The sequence below is a fragment of the Daphnia magna genome, linkage group LG1 (genome assembly GCF_020631705.1).
Source record: "Daphnia magna isolate NIES linkage group LG1, ASM2063170v1.1, whole genome shotgun sequence".
Lineage (NCBI taxonomy): Eukaryota > Metazoa > Arthropoda > Branchiopoda > Diplostraca > Daphniidae > Daphnia > Daphnia magna.
In genome coordinates, this window is record NC_059182.1 from 14281606 (window position 1) to 14298126 (window position 16521).

Below are 16521 nucleotides of genomic sequence, written 5' to 3' on the forward strand. Positions count from 1 at the left end.
AGAAGTGTAATTTTTTTTTGGTTGTAGAATTTCAATTAGGGCAGTCTCTCTTAATGTGACCCCTCTTAGAACACTATAAAAAAATGAAATTAGATGTAATTAGTTAATTTTATAAAATGACTACTTACTTTTAGGCACTGAATGTGCCTCAATCTATTTTCAGCGCTTCGTTTACACCTCTTCTTTTTTTTCTTGCACGGTGGCACGACGGCCGGTGGCACGATGGCTAGGGGCACGACGGCCGGTAGCACGATGGCTGGGGGCACGACGGCCGGTAGCACGACGGCGGGTTGCTCGACCGTGGACTCTGGTCCGTCCGACGGCTGCTCAGCTTCCTCGGCCGAATCGCCGATGCCTAAGGGTGAAGCTTCGCTGGCCAGCAAAGCCTCGCAATATAGCAAGGCTTCGCCGTCCTGCTCTACCTCACCGTAGTCATCGGCTGGTCCGGCCTGGTCCACTGTAGCAGCCCTAGAACAAATAGATAAAATACGTTACTTAAATTTTTAAAAAGAATTTTCCTTAATTGTTAAATTACCTTCCATTACGCTGGAATTCCCTAATCAGTGACCTGCAGTTCGTGCAGTTGGACGAATCGGTCCATTCAGGTATGTCGTAGCCGACATACTTCAACAAGAATTGAACTTTGTTGCGTCCATTTTCGGACAGCACAACCCTACAAACGGCGAAGAAAAATAATTGAAAACAATAAGTTAAAAATAATTCAAAAATGAAATTAAATGTTAAAATGTTACCCTTACCTTCTGTTTAAACAAGCCTCTACCTCAAATTCTTCATACAGATCGGACTCTTGAACTTGATGGTTCCTCGGCATCTTGGAAACAATTGACTGAGTGAACTAACCTTGAGTTCAAAGGCCAATCCAAGGTCAGTCGTTTTTCGTTTTTACCTGAGAAGGTTCATAATGCAAACACCACAGCCGTGAACGATGTCACTGTACAGTAGCCTACGCCTTTCCGATGTGAGTTTTTTCGAAAGACGTCATGTGTTAAAAAGTATTGAAGGCCACCTTTTATGCAAACGGAGAATCTCCGCTTTCTAGATCGACCATGGTTGTTCAACTGATAGCTATTTTCACAACTCAATGAATTTACCTGTATTTTTATTTGCATTTCCGGACATATTGAGTTTTCTTTCTTTTTTCGGCTACTAAGAACCAGCTATCGAAACCAGATTCTTGTTATGCCATGATGATTTAAAAAAGTGTATTCAGCATCTCATTCACTCAAAAGATCCTACCTGTCTAAACATTCAATCGATTCTTACTTAAAACTTGTGTCTAGAATATTAGTGTTATTCTGATATGCTTGACTGTCTATTAATGTTATTCTTTCAAACTTATATTTTAAACAGTATCACTTTTCGTAAAAAAGCATACAAGGAAGCATTATCTTAAAAGATTAAGTAAAGTATGCGCCAGTTAGATTTTATTTTTCTTTCAAGACAAATAGAGAATGAGTTTACAAAAAGGCCAAAATTCAGTTAAAATATGTACACCCATAGTGACAACCGAAAAATAAAGTACGCAATTTCAAAATACAACTCGATTAAGTGCACTCCATGACCAGTTCAATAGGATCCCAAAATATTGATTTTATCTTGATAAAGCAACGTGAGCGTGTAGCTGAAATCTTCCATGACATGTGAATGTGATAGTAAAACAGAACGCAAATAGTCACAATACAAATACTCATGTTGATACAAAAAAAAAAGTTGAGAATAAAAGTACTGGTTAGACAAATAAAAACTTGGATTAGGAAGAATTTCTTAGGGTTTGGCAGTCATGAAATTCGAAGTGTTGTGCGTTTTAGTAGCAACCTACTTGGCTGTGCCATGTTTCTCCGAACCATTTATCATGGAACTTCCTGGCTACGCAAAAACTGTTTTAGGAGGTTTTGGTGAGTTTTTGCACTTATCTTAGTTTTTTAATGATGCTCTTCACCATCACGATAAACGAATTCTACAGGAAACCTGAGCACATCCTGGTATGAGCCGCGACGTCCGTTTTACTCTTTTCGTTATTTCCATTACGCGGCAAAACCAACTTATGAGACTCGATTCCTGGTAATTGACGCTTACCTGAATTAACAAGAAGTCACATATTTAATCAGATTTGGTACCTGTCGGTATATACCAGCCTCCGGTTCCTTCAAACTATCCATACCCCGATGACGAAATCTATAACTCAATTGATTTGCCTCCTGGTTGTGCCCAAGGTGATCGTAATGGACTAGAAGATTGTCTTATTCTAAGCGTTTACACGCCTAAAGTAAATAAATCACTTCTACTTTTTCCGTTCACCTTCTAACGCCATAGACTACAATTGTACCAATAATGTCCTATGTATATAGTTTCCAGGTAACGCTTCAGATCCCTCAACGACGTTTGACGATTTGTTGCCCGTCATGGTTTGGATACACGGCGGTTCTTTCATATTTGTAAGAGAAAAAAAGAAACTATGTAACAATTTGTAAAAAAAAAGAATTATGGTTATTTGTTGATTGGGTCTATAACATATTAGGGTCAAAGTATTCTGTACGAGCCAAACACTTTCATGGCGCATGATGTCGTTATGGTTGTAATCCAATACCGCCTTGGTCCTCTTGGTAAGCAGTCAGGATGGCTTTCCATACATATTGGTTGGTTATCGTTAATCGAAACTATCGCTTTAGGTTTCCTGTCGTTAGGCACGGACGAAATTCCCGGAAACGCTGGCATGGCTGATCAAGTAGAAGCTTTGCGCTGGGTACAGAAGTTCATCAAATATTTTGGTGGTGACAAAGACAAGGTCACCATTGTTGGAGAAAGTGCAGGAGCAGCAAGTGTTGGTTTTCTTCTTTTTCCCCCCCCCAAAAAAGAAAAAAAAAAAAAATGATAACAGAGTTAATTTTTTAAAAAAAAAAGAGTAATAAATGTTTTTAACATCACTTTCGGACTAGACCTCTTTAGGTATGCAATTGCCGAATCAGGCTCTATGTTGGCTGATTGGGCAGTTGATCGTAACTCCACTAAACACGGATATGTGATTGCTGAACTGGCTGGTTGCCCGCTTGAGCCCTACGAGGAACTACTGCACTGTTTACGGAGTATTGATGTAATTACTCTACAGAATGCCCAATCAGCTTTCTCGGTATATTTCTCATCTGTTATTTTGTTTACTTACTTGTCACCAGCACTGGAATTGCGTTGTGTATTGCTATTATTAGGCCAACGATGTACTAAATGGTGGATTAGGTTTCGGAGGGCAATCACCCGTTATCCAAACGGCCGGAAAAATTAAGTATTTGACGGAAGAACCAAGACACCTGATTGAAAGTGGACAGTACAAAACCGACACGCACCTTCTATTTGGTGCCAATGAAGGAGAAGGAATTATGGCCTTAGACATGACACTGGACTTGTACATCAGGCCAAATGGTCTAGAAAATGATGAGGTCTTTTGGAAATACGACTCCGTGAGAACTATACTCGCAGCTTTAGGTATCATAAGAAAATACGTTCACGGCACTTTATGACATATTGTTTAAATAATACTTTTATGATTAGGAATTCGGGTGAAAAAAGACTCTAGGCGACGGTTATGCTGTTGATTCTTGTCAGATGGGAAACTTCACTGTTATGATTCCCGGTTTGGTTGACGTAATTATCTATTATTATACGTATTTATTTCACTTAAGACTTCCACTGAACCCGAAATTATTTAAAATGTTTCTTTTAGATAGCTGGTACCTTGTTCCTGAAAGCCGGTGGTTGGCAAACTGTGATGCTCCACACCAAATTCAATCCTCATGCATACTGGTACTCTTTCGATTTTCTCGGAAAAGTCAGTTTGATCAGCGCCGACGAAATACTTCCGCGTGGTGCGATGGATAATGTTCTTCAGCATTAGAAAATCCATATAAATCCTTGTTTGGGTAATTTTAGGTGTAATGCACGCCGATGAAATTATGTACCTGTTCACGATGCCTATTCCGCATAACGAAACGGAAATCGAATTATCCAGAAAAATGTTAGAAATTTGGACAACATTCGCTACATACGGGCAAGCTCTACATCTTTTAGTTTAAACTTTTAGGCGAAATCATTAAGTACCTGTTCATTTGATTTCACAGAGAACCAACACCAGATGAATTGACTATGAGAGAAGGTATTCCGAAATGGCCTCCCTACACTCACGAGAGAAAAGAATTCATGGCAATCAACAAATACTGGAGTGTCAAAAATGACTACACTTTGGTAGTATTCCAATGCAGGGCTAGTATTAAAGTTAAATTGAACTAACAGCTAGAAATTACCGGAAATAGTATTACACAGTAACAGTGGATAAGGCGGGACCGAGGTCCGTTAGTCGACAGTCTGCCGAAGCATGTGCCAACGCGTATTGGACTTCGAAGAAGAAGCACGAACGTCGTCGTCGTGCCTAACTTGGCAGATTGCATACCTAAATAGATGCGAAAAATTCACAGTAGACTTGCCTATGAATTCAACCAAGAATAAAAAGATATTCAATTGCACGAGTACGTAATTTCTATTTAAGGAAATTATGTGTTTTTCATTCTGAGCATCAATAGTAATTCATGATACAATAAATAATTTTATGTGTCATGAAGGACAAAACGTCGATAAAGAAGGATATCATGATTAAAGGGTGACAAGTCCGGTATCTTACATTAACTAGTCGGCCACTGGCTAGACAAAAAATACAAACAAATCCTTATTGATAACGCCAAAATAAAAGTATCGTTCAACTTTGAACAAGAAAATGAGTGGACGGAATCTGGAATCATTCAGTGTAGGTAGAAAGACATGAAACTCACGGTGTTATGTGTGTTGGTAGCAGCCTACCTGGCTGCGCCATGTTACTCGGAACCGTTCATCATGGAATTGCCAGGTTATGCGAAGACCGTTATGGGTGGTTATGGTAAGTTTGCCTTCAATTAATTTGACAACGTTCAAACTGTACACAAGAACATTTCTAACAGGAAATGCAAGCACGTCCTGGTACGAGCCTCGACGTCCGTTTTACTCCTTCCGTTATTTCCATTATGCGGCGAAACCGACTTATGAGACTCGATTTCTGGTAAATTAGGCTCAACGCAATAAATTTGCGTATTGCAACTAACTGGGTGTTTTTTTTTATCTATATACCAGCCTCCAATACCCTCAAACTACCCTTATCCCGACGAAGAGATATACAACTCAATTGACTTGCCCCCAGGTAAATTTGTGGATACAATTAAGACAGAAGAATCGGGAATAATAAGAATAATGCAAATTAAAATTCATCAGGATGCGCACAGGGGAACGATAATGCATTAGAAGACTGTCTTATACTTAGCGTATACACCCCCCATGTAAGATAACAAACAATTTACAAAAGCTATAGTTAGGTTACCTGTAATGTGGTTGTAATTTAGTTTCCCGGGAACGCTTCTGATCCTTCTACTACATTTGACAAACTGCTGCCTGTCATGGTTTGGATACACGGCGGTACATTCGTATCTGTAAGATCGACAATGAAATGAGTTAATGGAAAAACACGGATAATTAAATTTCTTTTTCATTCTTGAATCAGGGTCAAAGTGCCCTTTACGAACCAAACACTTTTATGGCACACGATGTCGTTGTCGTTGTAATCCAATATAGACTTGGTGCCCTCGGTATAATTTAACAAAAACTTTAAATTGTAACTATAAACACAACTACTGCAATTACCTTTTTTAAAAAAAAAAAAAGGATTCCTTACTCTCGATACGGATGAAATACCAGGGAATGCTGGCATGGCAGACCAGGTTGAAGCTTTACGTTGGGTCCAGAAGTTCATTAAATACTTTGGTGGCGATAAGGACAAAGTAACCATTGTCGGGGAAAGTGCCGGAGCAGCAAGTGTGGGTTTCCTCCTTCTATGCCCCCAAGCCCGAGGAGAACGTAAGTGAAAATGAAATGAAATCGTTACACCCCTCGATTAGACTATGATCTGTCCGAAATGCAGGACTTTTCCACAACGCCATTGCCGAATCAGGCTCTATGTTGACTGAATGGGCTCTTGATCGTAACACGACAAAGCATGGATATCGAATTGCAGAGCTGGCTGGATGCCCTCTCGAACCTTACGCCGATTTGCTGCACTGCTTGCGAAGCATAGATGCCATAGCCTTGCGAAACGCCCAAAAAGAATTTTCGGTATGAAATTTTCAATTTGGAGAAACAATTATTGAACTTAATTAACGCTTCTGAAGAAAGAAGACCAAAAAAATGGTTACATGGGATTTGGAGGCCAATCACCCATTATGCAAACTGCCGGAACAGTCCGCTATTTGACCGAGGAACCAAAAACTTTGATTGAACGAGGAGAATACATGACGGACGTGAATATTTTGTTTGGCGCTAATGAAGGAGAAGGCATTATGGCTTTTGATATCATCTATCGCGGCTACATTAAACCGAATAATCTTTTTGACAATGAGACCTTCTGGAAGTACGACAGCGTCAGAACTGTTCTTGGCGCTTTAGGTGAGTTTTATTTGAAAGAATACACCTCAAAACTATCACGTCATACCTGTTTGATTGACTTGAAACATCTTAGGGATTCGTGACGACACAAGCGCTCTGTCCGATGCTCTCATCACCAAATACCTCGGCTATGCTGTTGACTCTTGTCAGATGGGTAATCTGACCGTCATGCTTCCCGGTTTAATTGACGTAGGTCGCCATTCTATTTCCAAAGAATAAATAAAATTAAGGATGTTTTACAGATCGCTGGGACTTTGTTCTTGAAAGCTGGCGGTTGGCAAACAGTACTAAAACATACAAAATTCAATCCTCACGCTTATTGGTACTCGTTTGACTTTCTGAGTAAAGTCAGCATTATTGGCGCTAGCGATTTTCTTCCCCGCGGTAGGATAATCATTTACTGGATTACACTGCCTACCCCAGCAGGCTTTTTACGTCCTTGATATCTGTACTGGTAACTTGCAGGTGTGATGCACGCGGATGAAATCATGTACCTGTTCACGATGCCCATTCCCCACAACGAAACGGAAAAAGAGCTTGGAAAGAAAATGATTGAGATTTGGACAACTTTCGCCACTTACGGGTGAGTTTCAAATGTTGCAAATCTTTTATAAATCACCGTCTTTTATGTTGACACTTTTGAATTACTAGAGAACCGACACCAGAAGGAGTGCAAATGAGGGAAGGCATTCCAAAATGGCCTCCCTACACCCACGAAAAGAAAGAATTCATGGCCAATCAATAAATACTGGAGCGTCAGAAACGATTACACTTTGGTAAAGGCGTTCCAAAGTCAAGTGGCAATTAGTTTTCTTTTTCAAGGTTAACACTCGATTTTGTTTGTTTTTCCTTGCAGTACTACACCGTTACCGTAGACAAGGCAGGACCGAGGACTGGAGGTCAAAGCGCTGCACAACAATGCGCTGACGAGTATTGGGCATCCAAGAGAGAACTACATCGTCGACACGGTTAAGCTGTTTCAACTATACCATATTAATTCATCAGCGCACAATAGTTATGCGAGCTGTTTTGGATATTAGCCTAGTGTTGCAATTCCTCTTAATACTTTGTTGATTGCAAATAACTAAATATAGCGTGCTTCTCTTTCTATGAGTTCTCAGTGAAAAATAGCAAAATCGCTTTCATGTGGTAACTTTACGTGAAGACATGAAAAAGATGGAAGAATGATAAGCCCAAAAATTTCGATTGACTAGCGTACATTTCCCGTTAAGAACATTTATGAAAGGATTTGAGAAAAAAAGAGTCGACAACCCCTTCCGTGATTAATCATCAATATGATTCAGTTTCTGTATGTTACTAGGCTACTTTACCTACTACCAGGCTGATTACAAAAAGCCGTTGGATATTTTGTTATCTTTTTAATTATAGTTCTACTATAATATTAGTAAACAGACTGAACAACAAAACATAATGGTATAGGAACACCAGCACTGGCAAAATTGTTATCTTCTCTCTACTTACAGACGACAGTGCAGGATAAGAAAAAGTGAAAACAAATAAACATTTTCGATATCTCTTCAATAAACATCTCAAATAAAGAGCGAGCTCAAAAAATCAATAGACGCAAGGCTGATGTGATTTGATATGAAAAGCATTTCCTCGTGCAGTGGTCGATAAAATAAAACAAAATACTTTGATTCCAATCAGTTTGTAAACGTTTCTTGTACCAGCAAAGATGCAGTTTGCGTTGCTATGTATTTTGGCTGTTGCTTACTTGGCTGCGCCTTGTTATTGCGTACCCTTCATTATTGAATTGCCCGGCTATGCGAAGGCTGTTATGGGAGGATACGGTAAACCAACAAATTGATTCAAATTAAACAATGAAATAACATTGTGACCATGAGCAGGAAACCTCAGTACATCTTGGTATGAACCCCAACGTCCGTTTTACTCTTTCCGCTATTTCCATTATGCTGCCAAGCCGACTAATGAGACGCGATTTTTGGTAATTTTAAAAATGAAATTTATGATAGAAACGGATCTGGTTAACAAAATTTATTGCTTGCACAATTAGCCTCCAATTCCATCAAATTATCCCTACCCAGATGACGAGATCTACAACTCTATCGATGCCCCACCAGAATGTTACCAAGGTGACGAGAACGGAGGAGAAGATTGCCTCATCCTTTCTGTCTACACACCCAAGGTAAGTAACGTACCGAATAACGGTCTGACACACTTTAGGTTGCTTCACTAGTGTTCTATGACAGCAACAATTAGTACAAGTGTTTTTAAAAAAAAAAAAAAAAAAAAATTTTTTTTTTTTTTTAAAAAAAAAAAAAAAAAACAAGAGTTGAAAAAGATCGTAAAAATCAGCTACCACGTATAAGATCACATCTAAGTTCGAATAATAACTACCCGAAATGCTTTAAAAAGCAAAATGAGATTACCTGTCAAAAATCTGCAGAAATGTGCTTGCTAATTGTGTTGTAAAGAAAGACAAACGGCAGTTTCAAAGCTGACTATGTGTGGATTGATTGTCTAGTTGCACATTGAGTCAGCAAATTTTACGTTAGATTTTACCAAATGCCACTTAATTTACAGCAGAAAGCAACCACTCACTGAAAAGGCAGGAACAATACATTTCGACAAAGGGGAGGGTTCGCAAAAGTCGGCCATCATAAAATTTTCTACCCCTCACTCCTGGACAGTTTGGTGCAGTGTGCAAAAAGGTGACAAATTGCTTTCTTAGCGCTCACCTGCTTGAGGCATGTGCCCGGCTTGGTATTAGATAGTTAGCCGTTGGGTTAGTCCGCGAGTCCCGCATAACCAAGAGATATACCTCTATTCCAAGATTGCAGTTAACGCAAAACACGCAAAATGGCGCATTTGCGTATTCGCTGAAGAGTAGTCGATCTTCACTCACGCGCAAGTTAACATACTTTGGGAGATACTAACAAGACGTTTAGCACTTTCGCATTAAGAAATTGTTTGATTTTATATGCTATTTCATCGACAGTTTCCTGGTAATGCTTCCGATCCATCTACTACTTATGACGATTTGCTGCCCGTTATGGTCTGGATTCATGGCGGTTCTTTCGAATACGTAAACAAACTTGCAGCATACTGAAAAGCTCTTTTCTAAAAACTCAATTGCGCTTTATAGGGTCGAAGTATAACCTATCAACCACAAACTTTTATGGCTCACGATGTTGTTATGGTAATAATCCAATATCGTCTTGGTCCTTTTGGTAAATTGAAAATCACCACTTTTGAATACGTAATATTTTTAAAGATCTAATCGACATTCTTTTTCATATTCACCAGGATTCCTGTCGCTGGAAACGGATGAAATACCTGGAAATGCCGGAATGGCCGACCAAATAGAAGCTTTACGCTGGATCCAAAAATTTATCAAATATTTCGGTGGCGATAAAGATTGTGTTACCATTGTAGGCGAAAGTGCTGGAGCAGCAAGTGTCGGTTTCCTTCTTCTTGCTCCTCAAGCAAAAAGCGAAAGTCAGTACAAATTAAAAAAAAACAAACTTTGTAATACTTACCATTAACGTGTAAATCTTGAACGAGTAGAATTGTTTCATCACGCCATTGCCGAGTCCGGCTCAATGTTGACTGACTGGGCCCTGGATCGTAACGCAAAGAAAAACGGAATGAGAATCGCCGAGTTTACAAACTGTACCCTCGAACCTTACGAAGTGTTGTTGCATTGTTTGAGGAATCTTGATGCCTACACGCTTCGTCAGGCTCAAAAAAAATATTCGGTATGATTTTTTCAATCCTTAATTGAGATTAGAAAACGATTTTTTGATGAACGACATTAAGAGAGAAGATGAACGGAACGGTGGGCTCGGATTTGGCGGCCAATCTCCCATTATCCAAACAGCCGGAAAAGTAAGATATCTTACGGATGAGCCAAAAGCCTTGATTGAAAGAGGGAATACATGACGGAGGCCAAGATTATGTTTGGTGCTAATGAAGGTGAAGGCATCATGGCGTTCGATTTGCTGCTAAACAGATACATAAGACCGAACGGTCTGGATGGTGACGTAAACTTCTGGAAATACGATGCTGTTAAAGTCGTTTTCGGTGCACTTGGTAAACGAAAAATTCTTCCTAATTAAAGGCGAGATTACTTTTATAACAGTAACATTAATTGGTAGGTGTTCGTGATGATACTGGAGCTTTGGCGGATGCACTGACCTCGAAATATCTCGGCTACGCCATCGAGTCTTGTCAAATGGGAAATTTTACTGTTATGATTCCAGGTCTCATTGATGTAAGAAGAAAAAAAATTACTATTCATTTATTGATGATAATTATTTTTGTTCTGATTTTCCTAGATTTACGGTGTCTTATTCCTAAAAGCTGGTGGCTGGCAAACAGTGTTACTTCACACGAAGTATAATCCCAACGCGTATTGGTATTCGTTCGACTTTTTTGGAAAAATCAGTTTGATCTCGTCTGACGAAGTTCTTCCTCGAGGTAATCTACTTCGTGTTTTATCAGTTAAAACGTAATTTGATTTTCCAATTTTCGTGGAAATTCCAAGGTGTGATGCACGCTGACGAAATTATGTACCTGTTCACTATGCCAATACCCCACAACGAAACGGAAATCGACTTATCCAGGAAAATGTTACAAGTGTGGACGACGTTCGCCAAATACGGGCAAGATACGAGAAAATAAAATTAATAGAATCACCCGGTGATGTGATTACAATATGTTTGTAACGCCGCAGGAATCCAACACCAGACGGAGTGCCAATGAGGGAAGGTATTCCGCACTGGCCAGCCTACACCCACGAGAAAAAAGAGTTTATGGCGATCAATAAATATTGGAGCGTCAGAAATGACTATTCTTTGGTAATGATTTAACAAAGAAAAGCTAAATTTTATTTAAATAATTGCTGGGTTTTTTGTTTACAGTATTACACCGTTACGGTAGACAAAGCAGGGCCGAGGTCCATCAGTCGCGAATCTGCTGAAAAATGTTCCAACGAGTATTGGGCATCGAAGAGAGAGAGACGTCGCCACCATGCTTGAACGGTTGTTACGTAACCTACTAAAAAATGGCATTAAAATATAGAAAATGGAGGCTTTGTCAGATTTACATTTTTGGGACATTAACCTTTCCCTTGTCTTGGCCATGGAAAACTGAATTCAAAAACAAAATCTGTAACGTAGCGGAAAAAAATTATGTGTGTCATTAAGGTCTGGGGTTGAGGTCACCAACTCAAAGAAAACGTACTGTACTAGCCTACCCTTTTCCATTGCAAAAGGAAGGGTACGATAAACGATATAATTTTAGCTCCGATCCTTCCGCACCGTTTTCGTCCTCTTCCTTATTTTAATTAAGTTTTCAATGGTTAGATTTATGATGAATTCCAAATTCCTTTAGCTTATAATACATTTTATGTAATCAAAGGAGATTCGATAAGTTATCGGCCCATACGATTGCAACCTTAGAGAATGATAAACTATTATATGATTTCTAAAAAAAAACGAATTTATTGGCGTTAACTTAACAGACGTTGTTAGCTGCATACGTTTCGCAAGACGAATTTCATCTCGCGCTCAACAGTTTTTCGAGATTCCCTTAACAATGTTCAACTAACTTTGATTCAATAAAATTAGCTTTGCATTCAATTTTAAAATCCGAGACAAAAGTTTCGTTTCAAAACCCCAGGTAAATAAAACATCCTTGCACGTGATAACGCAGCATATGTGAATCAACATCGATAATGCAAAGGGAGTGTCGATCAATAGACGAAAGCGTTCCGTATCTTCCTCTACTTGTCAAACAGACTCTAAAATAGAACAAATAACGATAGCAAGTATGGAATCAATCAAAAAGTAAATGCTGCAAACGAAAGTACGGGACTACGAACGAATTCGTACTGGTAGGCAGACATGAAATTCGCGGTGTTATGTGTGTTGGTAGCAGCCTACCTGGCTGCGCCATGTTACTCGGAACCGTTCATCATGGAATTGCCAGGTTATGCAAAGGCCGTTATGGGTGGTTATGGTAAGTTCGCTTTTAAATTGATTCGATAACGTGCAAACTGTACACGGAAAATTTATTTAGGAAACCTAAGTACGTCCTGGTATGAGCCTCGCAAACCGTTTTATTCCTTCCGTTATTTCCATTACGCCGCCAAACCCACTTACGAGACTAGATTTCTGGTAACTGATGGTGAATGCGCGCAAAACAAGCGATTAATACTTAACCGATTTTATTTTTACATGCGACGTAATCAGCCTCCAGTTCCATCAAACTATCCCTACCCTGATGAAGAAATCTACAACTCAATCGATTTGCCACCAGGGTATCTAATTTGAAACATTTTGCTTTACGTTAGTTTTCTTAATTCTATTTGACTCTATAGATGCGCACAAGGCGGTGACAATGCATTGGAAGATTGCCTGATTCTTAGCGTTTACACTCCTATGGTAACCTTGTTTTAGTTAACTCGATTTCTCTAATCAATTTTTCTAATGTCCATTAATACAATTTTTAGTTCCCGGGTAACGCTTCCGATCCTAACACCAGTTACGACAAATTTGCTGCCCGTTATGGTCTGGATTCATGGAGGTTCTTTCGCATACGTAAGCTTATCAAGGGAAACAAAATGTGGATGAATTAAGCAGTTAAATTTGATCTATTCATTTATATCTTAGGGTCAAAGTATCATCTACGAGCCAAATACCTTTATGGCGCACGATGTTGTTATGGTAGTGATTCAATACCGTCTTGGTGCTCTTGGTAAGCTATTACGGTAACTGATGTCCATAGAACCGCGTAACTATAGAACTGATTCAAATGGTAGCCTTATCAATATGAATCGACTCGTATGATTGATCACATTTTCTCGGAATAGGATACCTGTGTCTAGACACGGATGAAATTCCCGGAAACGCTGGCATGGCTGATCAAATTGAAGCTTTACGTTGGGTCCAAAAGTTCATTAAATACTTCGGTGGAGATAAGGACAAGGTCACCATTGTTGGTGAAAGCGCCGGAGCAGCAAGTGTCGGCTTCCTTCTTCTAGCCCCTCAAGCAAAAGAAGAAGGTTAACGGAAAAAAAACAACTGATTACACAGGATTAAACTGTCATTGTTTACTAATAACATTTCTCTCTTTAACTACAGGTCTATTTAGATATGCCATTGCCGAATCTGGCTCTATGCTAACTGACTGGGCCCTCGATCGCAATGCCTCCAAACACGGATATCGAATTGCTGAATTGACCGGCTTGCCCGCTGGAACCTTATGCTGACCTGTTGCACTGCTTGCGAACCATAGATCCCTTAGAATTGAGACGCGCGCAAAGCTCGTTTTCGGTTAGTGCATTTACTTTTCTATAAGATTGCCCGCAATAAAACGTTGGCACGTGAATTTCTAGAACGAAGACGAGAAAAATGGTGGGCTTGGTTTCGGAGGGCAATCTCCCGTCATTCAAGTTGCTGGCAAAGAAAAGTATTTGACGGCAGAACCGAGACAACTGATTGAAAGTGGACAATACATGACGGAGGCGCACATTCTGTTTGGTGCCAACGAAGGCGAGGGCATCATGGCATTCGATATGATGTTAGACGGATACATCCAACCCAACAACCTTATGGATAGCGAAGACTTTTTTAAGTTCGACGTAGTTAGAGTCATTCTAGGCGCTTTAAGTAAGAAACAACATGTAAAAATCGACTAAAAAATTCATTCTTAGCATTAATTTTGATTGACATAAAGGTGTTCGCGATGACACGAGCGCTTTGTCGGACGCGCTGATTTCCAAGTACCTGGGCTATGCCGTAGACTCGTGTCAGATGGGAAATTACACCGCCATGATCAATGGTTTAATTGACGTAAGTCTACATTAAGGTTCCCTTTCGTAAGGAACAGAAAAAAATGTTCTATGTATTTCTATTCAGATTTGCGGCGCACTTTTCCTGAAAGCCGGTGGCTGGCAAACTGTCATGCTACACACCAAATTCAATCCTCACGCCTATTGGTATTCGTTTGATTTTTTCGGCAAAGTCAGTTTGATTGGCGCCGACGAAACTCTTCCCCGCGGTAGGTCAACATTCCCATCCAACTCTTTTGGTCGTTTTATTCATTCTCGCAACATATACAGGTGTAATGCACGCTGATGAAATCATGTACCTGTTCACGATGCCGATTCCCCACAACGAAACTGAAGTTGACTTGTCAAGGAAAAATGATTGAAGTATGGACGACTTTTGCCACTTACGGGTGAGTTTCAAATGTTGCAAATCTTTTTAAAATCACCGTCTTTTATGTTGGAACGTATGAATTACTAGAGAACCGACACCAGAAGGAGTGCAAATGAGGGAAGGTATTCCGAAATGGCCTCCCTACACCCATGAAAAGAAAGAGTTTATGGCCATCAATAAATACTGGAGCGTTAAGAATGACTATTCTTTGGTAAGTATTGACTGGTGGAAATAGCAGCATTAGTTCGGCTTGATTAATGGAGAATTGTCTTTGCAGTATTACACCGTGACGGTGGATAAGGCTGGACCGAGGGCCGTCGACCCAGAAACCGCTAAGGAATGTGCAAACGCTTATTGGAAATCCAAGAAAGAGAGACGTCACTAACGTATTCAGTCGAGAGTTAACGGCGAAAAATACGACACTCCCACCCCAAAATATGACCCGCAGCTATTCTTTTGTAGATGAAAAATACCTACTTTGTGACAGGCAATTCTTTTATTACAATGTTATTAACCAGGTTCGTTCACAATCTATTTCAAAATAAAAGACGTGGCGAGTGAATCATTTGGCTATTTCGATTGTCCCTCTTGTTAAACCATAGCCAATTGTACGCATATTTGCAATTTTGTGGGGCTTATTATTTTCTTTTAATAGCTGCTTTAAAAAAAAACATGTCATGCTTCTCTCTTTTTATCAGTCTCGTGACTTGGACAAACAAATTTGCTAGACGTCGTTCGATGTCAACTGATACATCCATGAGACAACGGCTCCAAATGACTGAGATAAAAATAAGATCTGCTTTTTCACCGATAATCCAGCACTGATAATCTTGTCACGGCTGCTTGATATGATAACACTCTTGATCGACTAAAAACACTTACTGCTTTTTGATGTTATTGTTCGAGCAGACCTGCATTTGAACTACCCGTCTTCTTGCACTGGAAAAATCGAGAGCAAAGAAACAGTCCAGACGATATTCACCATCGACGCAACATGGAAAGGAATCTAGATTCAATCGTCGATATAACTGTCAAGGAACAAACGAGATCACTGGGTTTAGATAAAGTCGATATATAAACTGATTCCATGTTTACTTATTGGCTTACCTTCGTTCTCTTTGCTCGCCAGTTTCTGACGTTATCGCCAAGCCACTTGTTTTTCTTTCTTGACATGTTGAACAGATCGGCAACCTATTTTTTCTTTAAAAAAAAAAAAAAACCAGACTTTTATGACAAACAGTCATTGTTACACAAACACCCGTCGTTTTGGAATACCTTGAATGCAACGATTCTTTGCGATAGAGACGCTTGTATATACGTCAAACAAAATGACGAGAAAGTTAAACACGTAGCTCTACTTCCCCTGGAATGGCAATTTCATTGAATGACCGAAGGCGTCCTAAAATAACAACAGACGAAAAATAGAAAAACAAAAAAACAAAAGAAGGGCAAACTTTTTTGCCTCGAGATGAATACTCTATTTTACCTTTCCCCCATTTGCCAGACAAGAATGGATTCAACTGCGAGACACGACCGTGACGGATGAAGTCGTTATAAAAAGGTGGTACATTTGACTTTGGAGAAAATGTTTGTGAAAAATATACCATATAGTTTCACCTTAAAAAAAAAAGCAAAACAAAGTGTCCAATAAAACTTTGTCACTGCTGCCCATATATCCGTGGTCCCAAATAACTTAGACACACACAAGTGGCCCCGTGACAGTTAAAACAAAGCAGTAAACGAATATTATATACCCGCTACAACAAGGTAGAAAAATCGTGTC

At 39.6% G+C, this 16521-nt stretch overlaps 4 protein-coding genes and 3 long non-coding RNA genes across 7 annotated transcripts; 4 read left to right on the forward strand and 3 right to left on the reverse strand.

Moving 5' to 3' along the window:
- Nucleotides 1–1423: 1423 nt before the first annotated feature.
- On the reverse strand, nucleotides 1424–2280 carry LOC123476870. Its single transcript, XR_006651882.1, has 2 exons — nucleotides 2139–2280; nucleotides 1424–2079 (listed from the first exon to the last, which is right to left on the reverse strand). It is a non-coding gene; the product is annotated as an uncharacterized LOC123476870 (long non-coding RNA).
- LOC116934271 (carboxylesterase 4A-like) lies at nucleotides 1775–4532 on the forward strand. The gene is given in 13 exon segments (XM_045179806.1): nucleotides 1775–1916; nucleotides 1985–2082; nucleotides 2156–2287; nucleotides 2370–2456; nucleotides 2540–2624; nucleotides 2691–2900; nucleotides 2958–3148; nucleotides 3225–3515; nucleotides 3583–3657; nucleotides 3737–3878; nucleotides 3943–4060; nucleotides 4131–4254; nucleotides 4323–4532. Coding segments are annotated over 13 exon segments (1788 nt in total). The 5' UTR covers nucleotides 1775–1801; the 3' UTR covers nucleotides 4443–4532.
- LOC116933851 lies at nucleotides 3594–9823 on the reverse strand. Its single transcript, XR_006651878.1, has 6 exons — nucleotides 8943–9823; nucleotides 5414–6733; nucleotides 4314–4459; nucleotides 4111–4184; nucleotides 3748–3984; nucleotides 3594–3631 (listed from the first exon to the last, which is right to left on the reverse strand). It is a non-coding gene; the product is annotated as an uncharacterized LOC116933851 (long non-coding RNA).
- Nucleotides 4779–7639, forward strand: LOC116933794 (acetylcholinesterase). The gene is given in 15 exon segments (XM_032941498.2): nucleotides 4779–4939; nucleotides 5001–5098; nucleotides 5170–5236; nucleotides 5308–5372; nucleotides 5436–5522; nucleotides 5594–5678; nucleotides 5755–5946; nucleotides 6011–6201; nucleotides 6258–6531; nucleotides 6605–6720; nucleotides 6774–6915; nucleotides 6997–7114; nucleotides 7183–7267; nucleotides 7269–7307; nucleotides 7388–7639. Coding segments are annotated over 15 exon segments (1791 nt in total). The 5' UTR covers nucleotides 4779–4824; the 3' UTR covers nucleotides 7505–7639.
- On the forward strand, nucleotides 8116–11823 carry LOC116933787 (liver carboxylesterase 1). The gene is given in 14 exon segments (XM_045179734.1): nucleotides 8116–8342; nucleotides 8400–8497; nucleotides 8567–8698; nucleotides 9512–9598; nucleotides 9659–9743; nucleotides 9820–10011; nucleotides 10081–10271; nucleotides 10333–10444; nucleotides 10447–10605; nucleotides 10671–10786; nucleotides 10851–10992; nucleotides 11060–11177; nucleotides 11249–11372; nucleotides 11436–11823. Coding segments are annotated over 14 exon segments (1788 nt in total). The 5' UTR covers nucleotides 8116–8227; the 3' UTR covers nucleotides 11553–11823.
- A 545-nt stretch (nucleotides 11824–12368) lies between these two features.
- Nucleotides 12369–15300, forward strand: LOC116933775 (acetylcholinesterase). The gene is given in 17 exon segments (XM_045179745.1): nucleotides 12369–12534; nucleotides 12595–12692; nucleotides 12768–12835; nucleotides 12896–12959; nucleotides 13028–13066; nucleotides 13068–13115; nucleotides 13188–13272; nucleotides 13388–13579; nucleotides 13659–13762; nucleotides 13764–13850; nucleotides 13913–14186; nucleotides 14254–14369; nucleotides 14436–14577; nucleotides 14639–14718; nucleotides 14720–14757; nucleotides 14826–14949; nucleotides 15016–15300. Coding segments are annotated over 17 exon segments (1782 nt in total). The 5' UTR covers nucleotides 12369–12419; the 3' UTR covers nucleotides 15124–15300.
- Nucleotides 15220–16151, reverse strand: LOC116935085. The gene is made up of 3 exons (XR_006651861.1): nucleotides 16014–16151; nucleotides 15846–15938; nucleotides 15220–15766 (listed from the first exon to the last, which is right to left on the reverse strand). It is a non-coding gene; the product is annotated as an uncharacterized LOC116935085 (long non-coding RNA).
- Nucleotides 16152–16521: the final 370 nt, after the last annotated feature.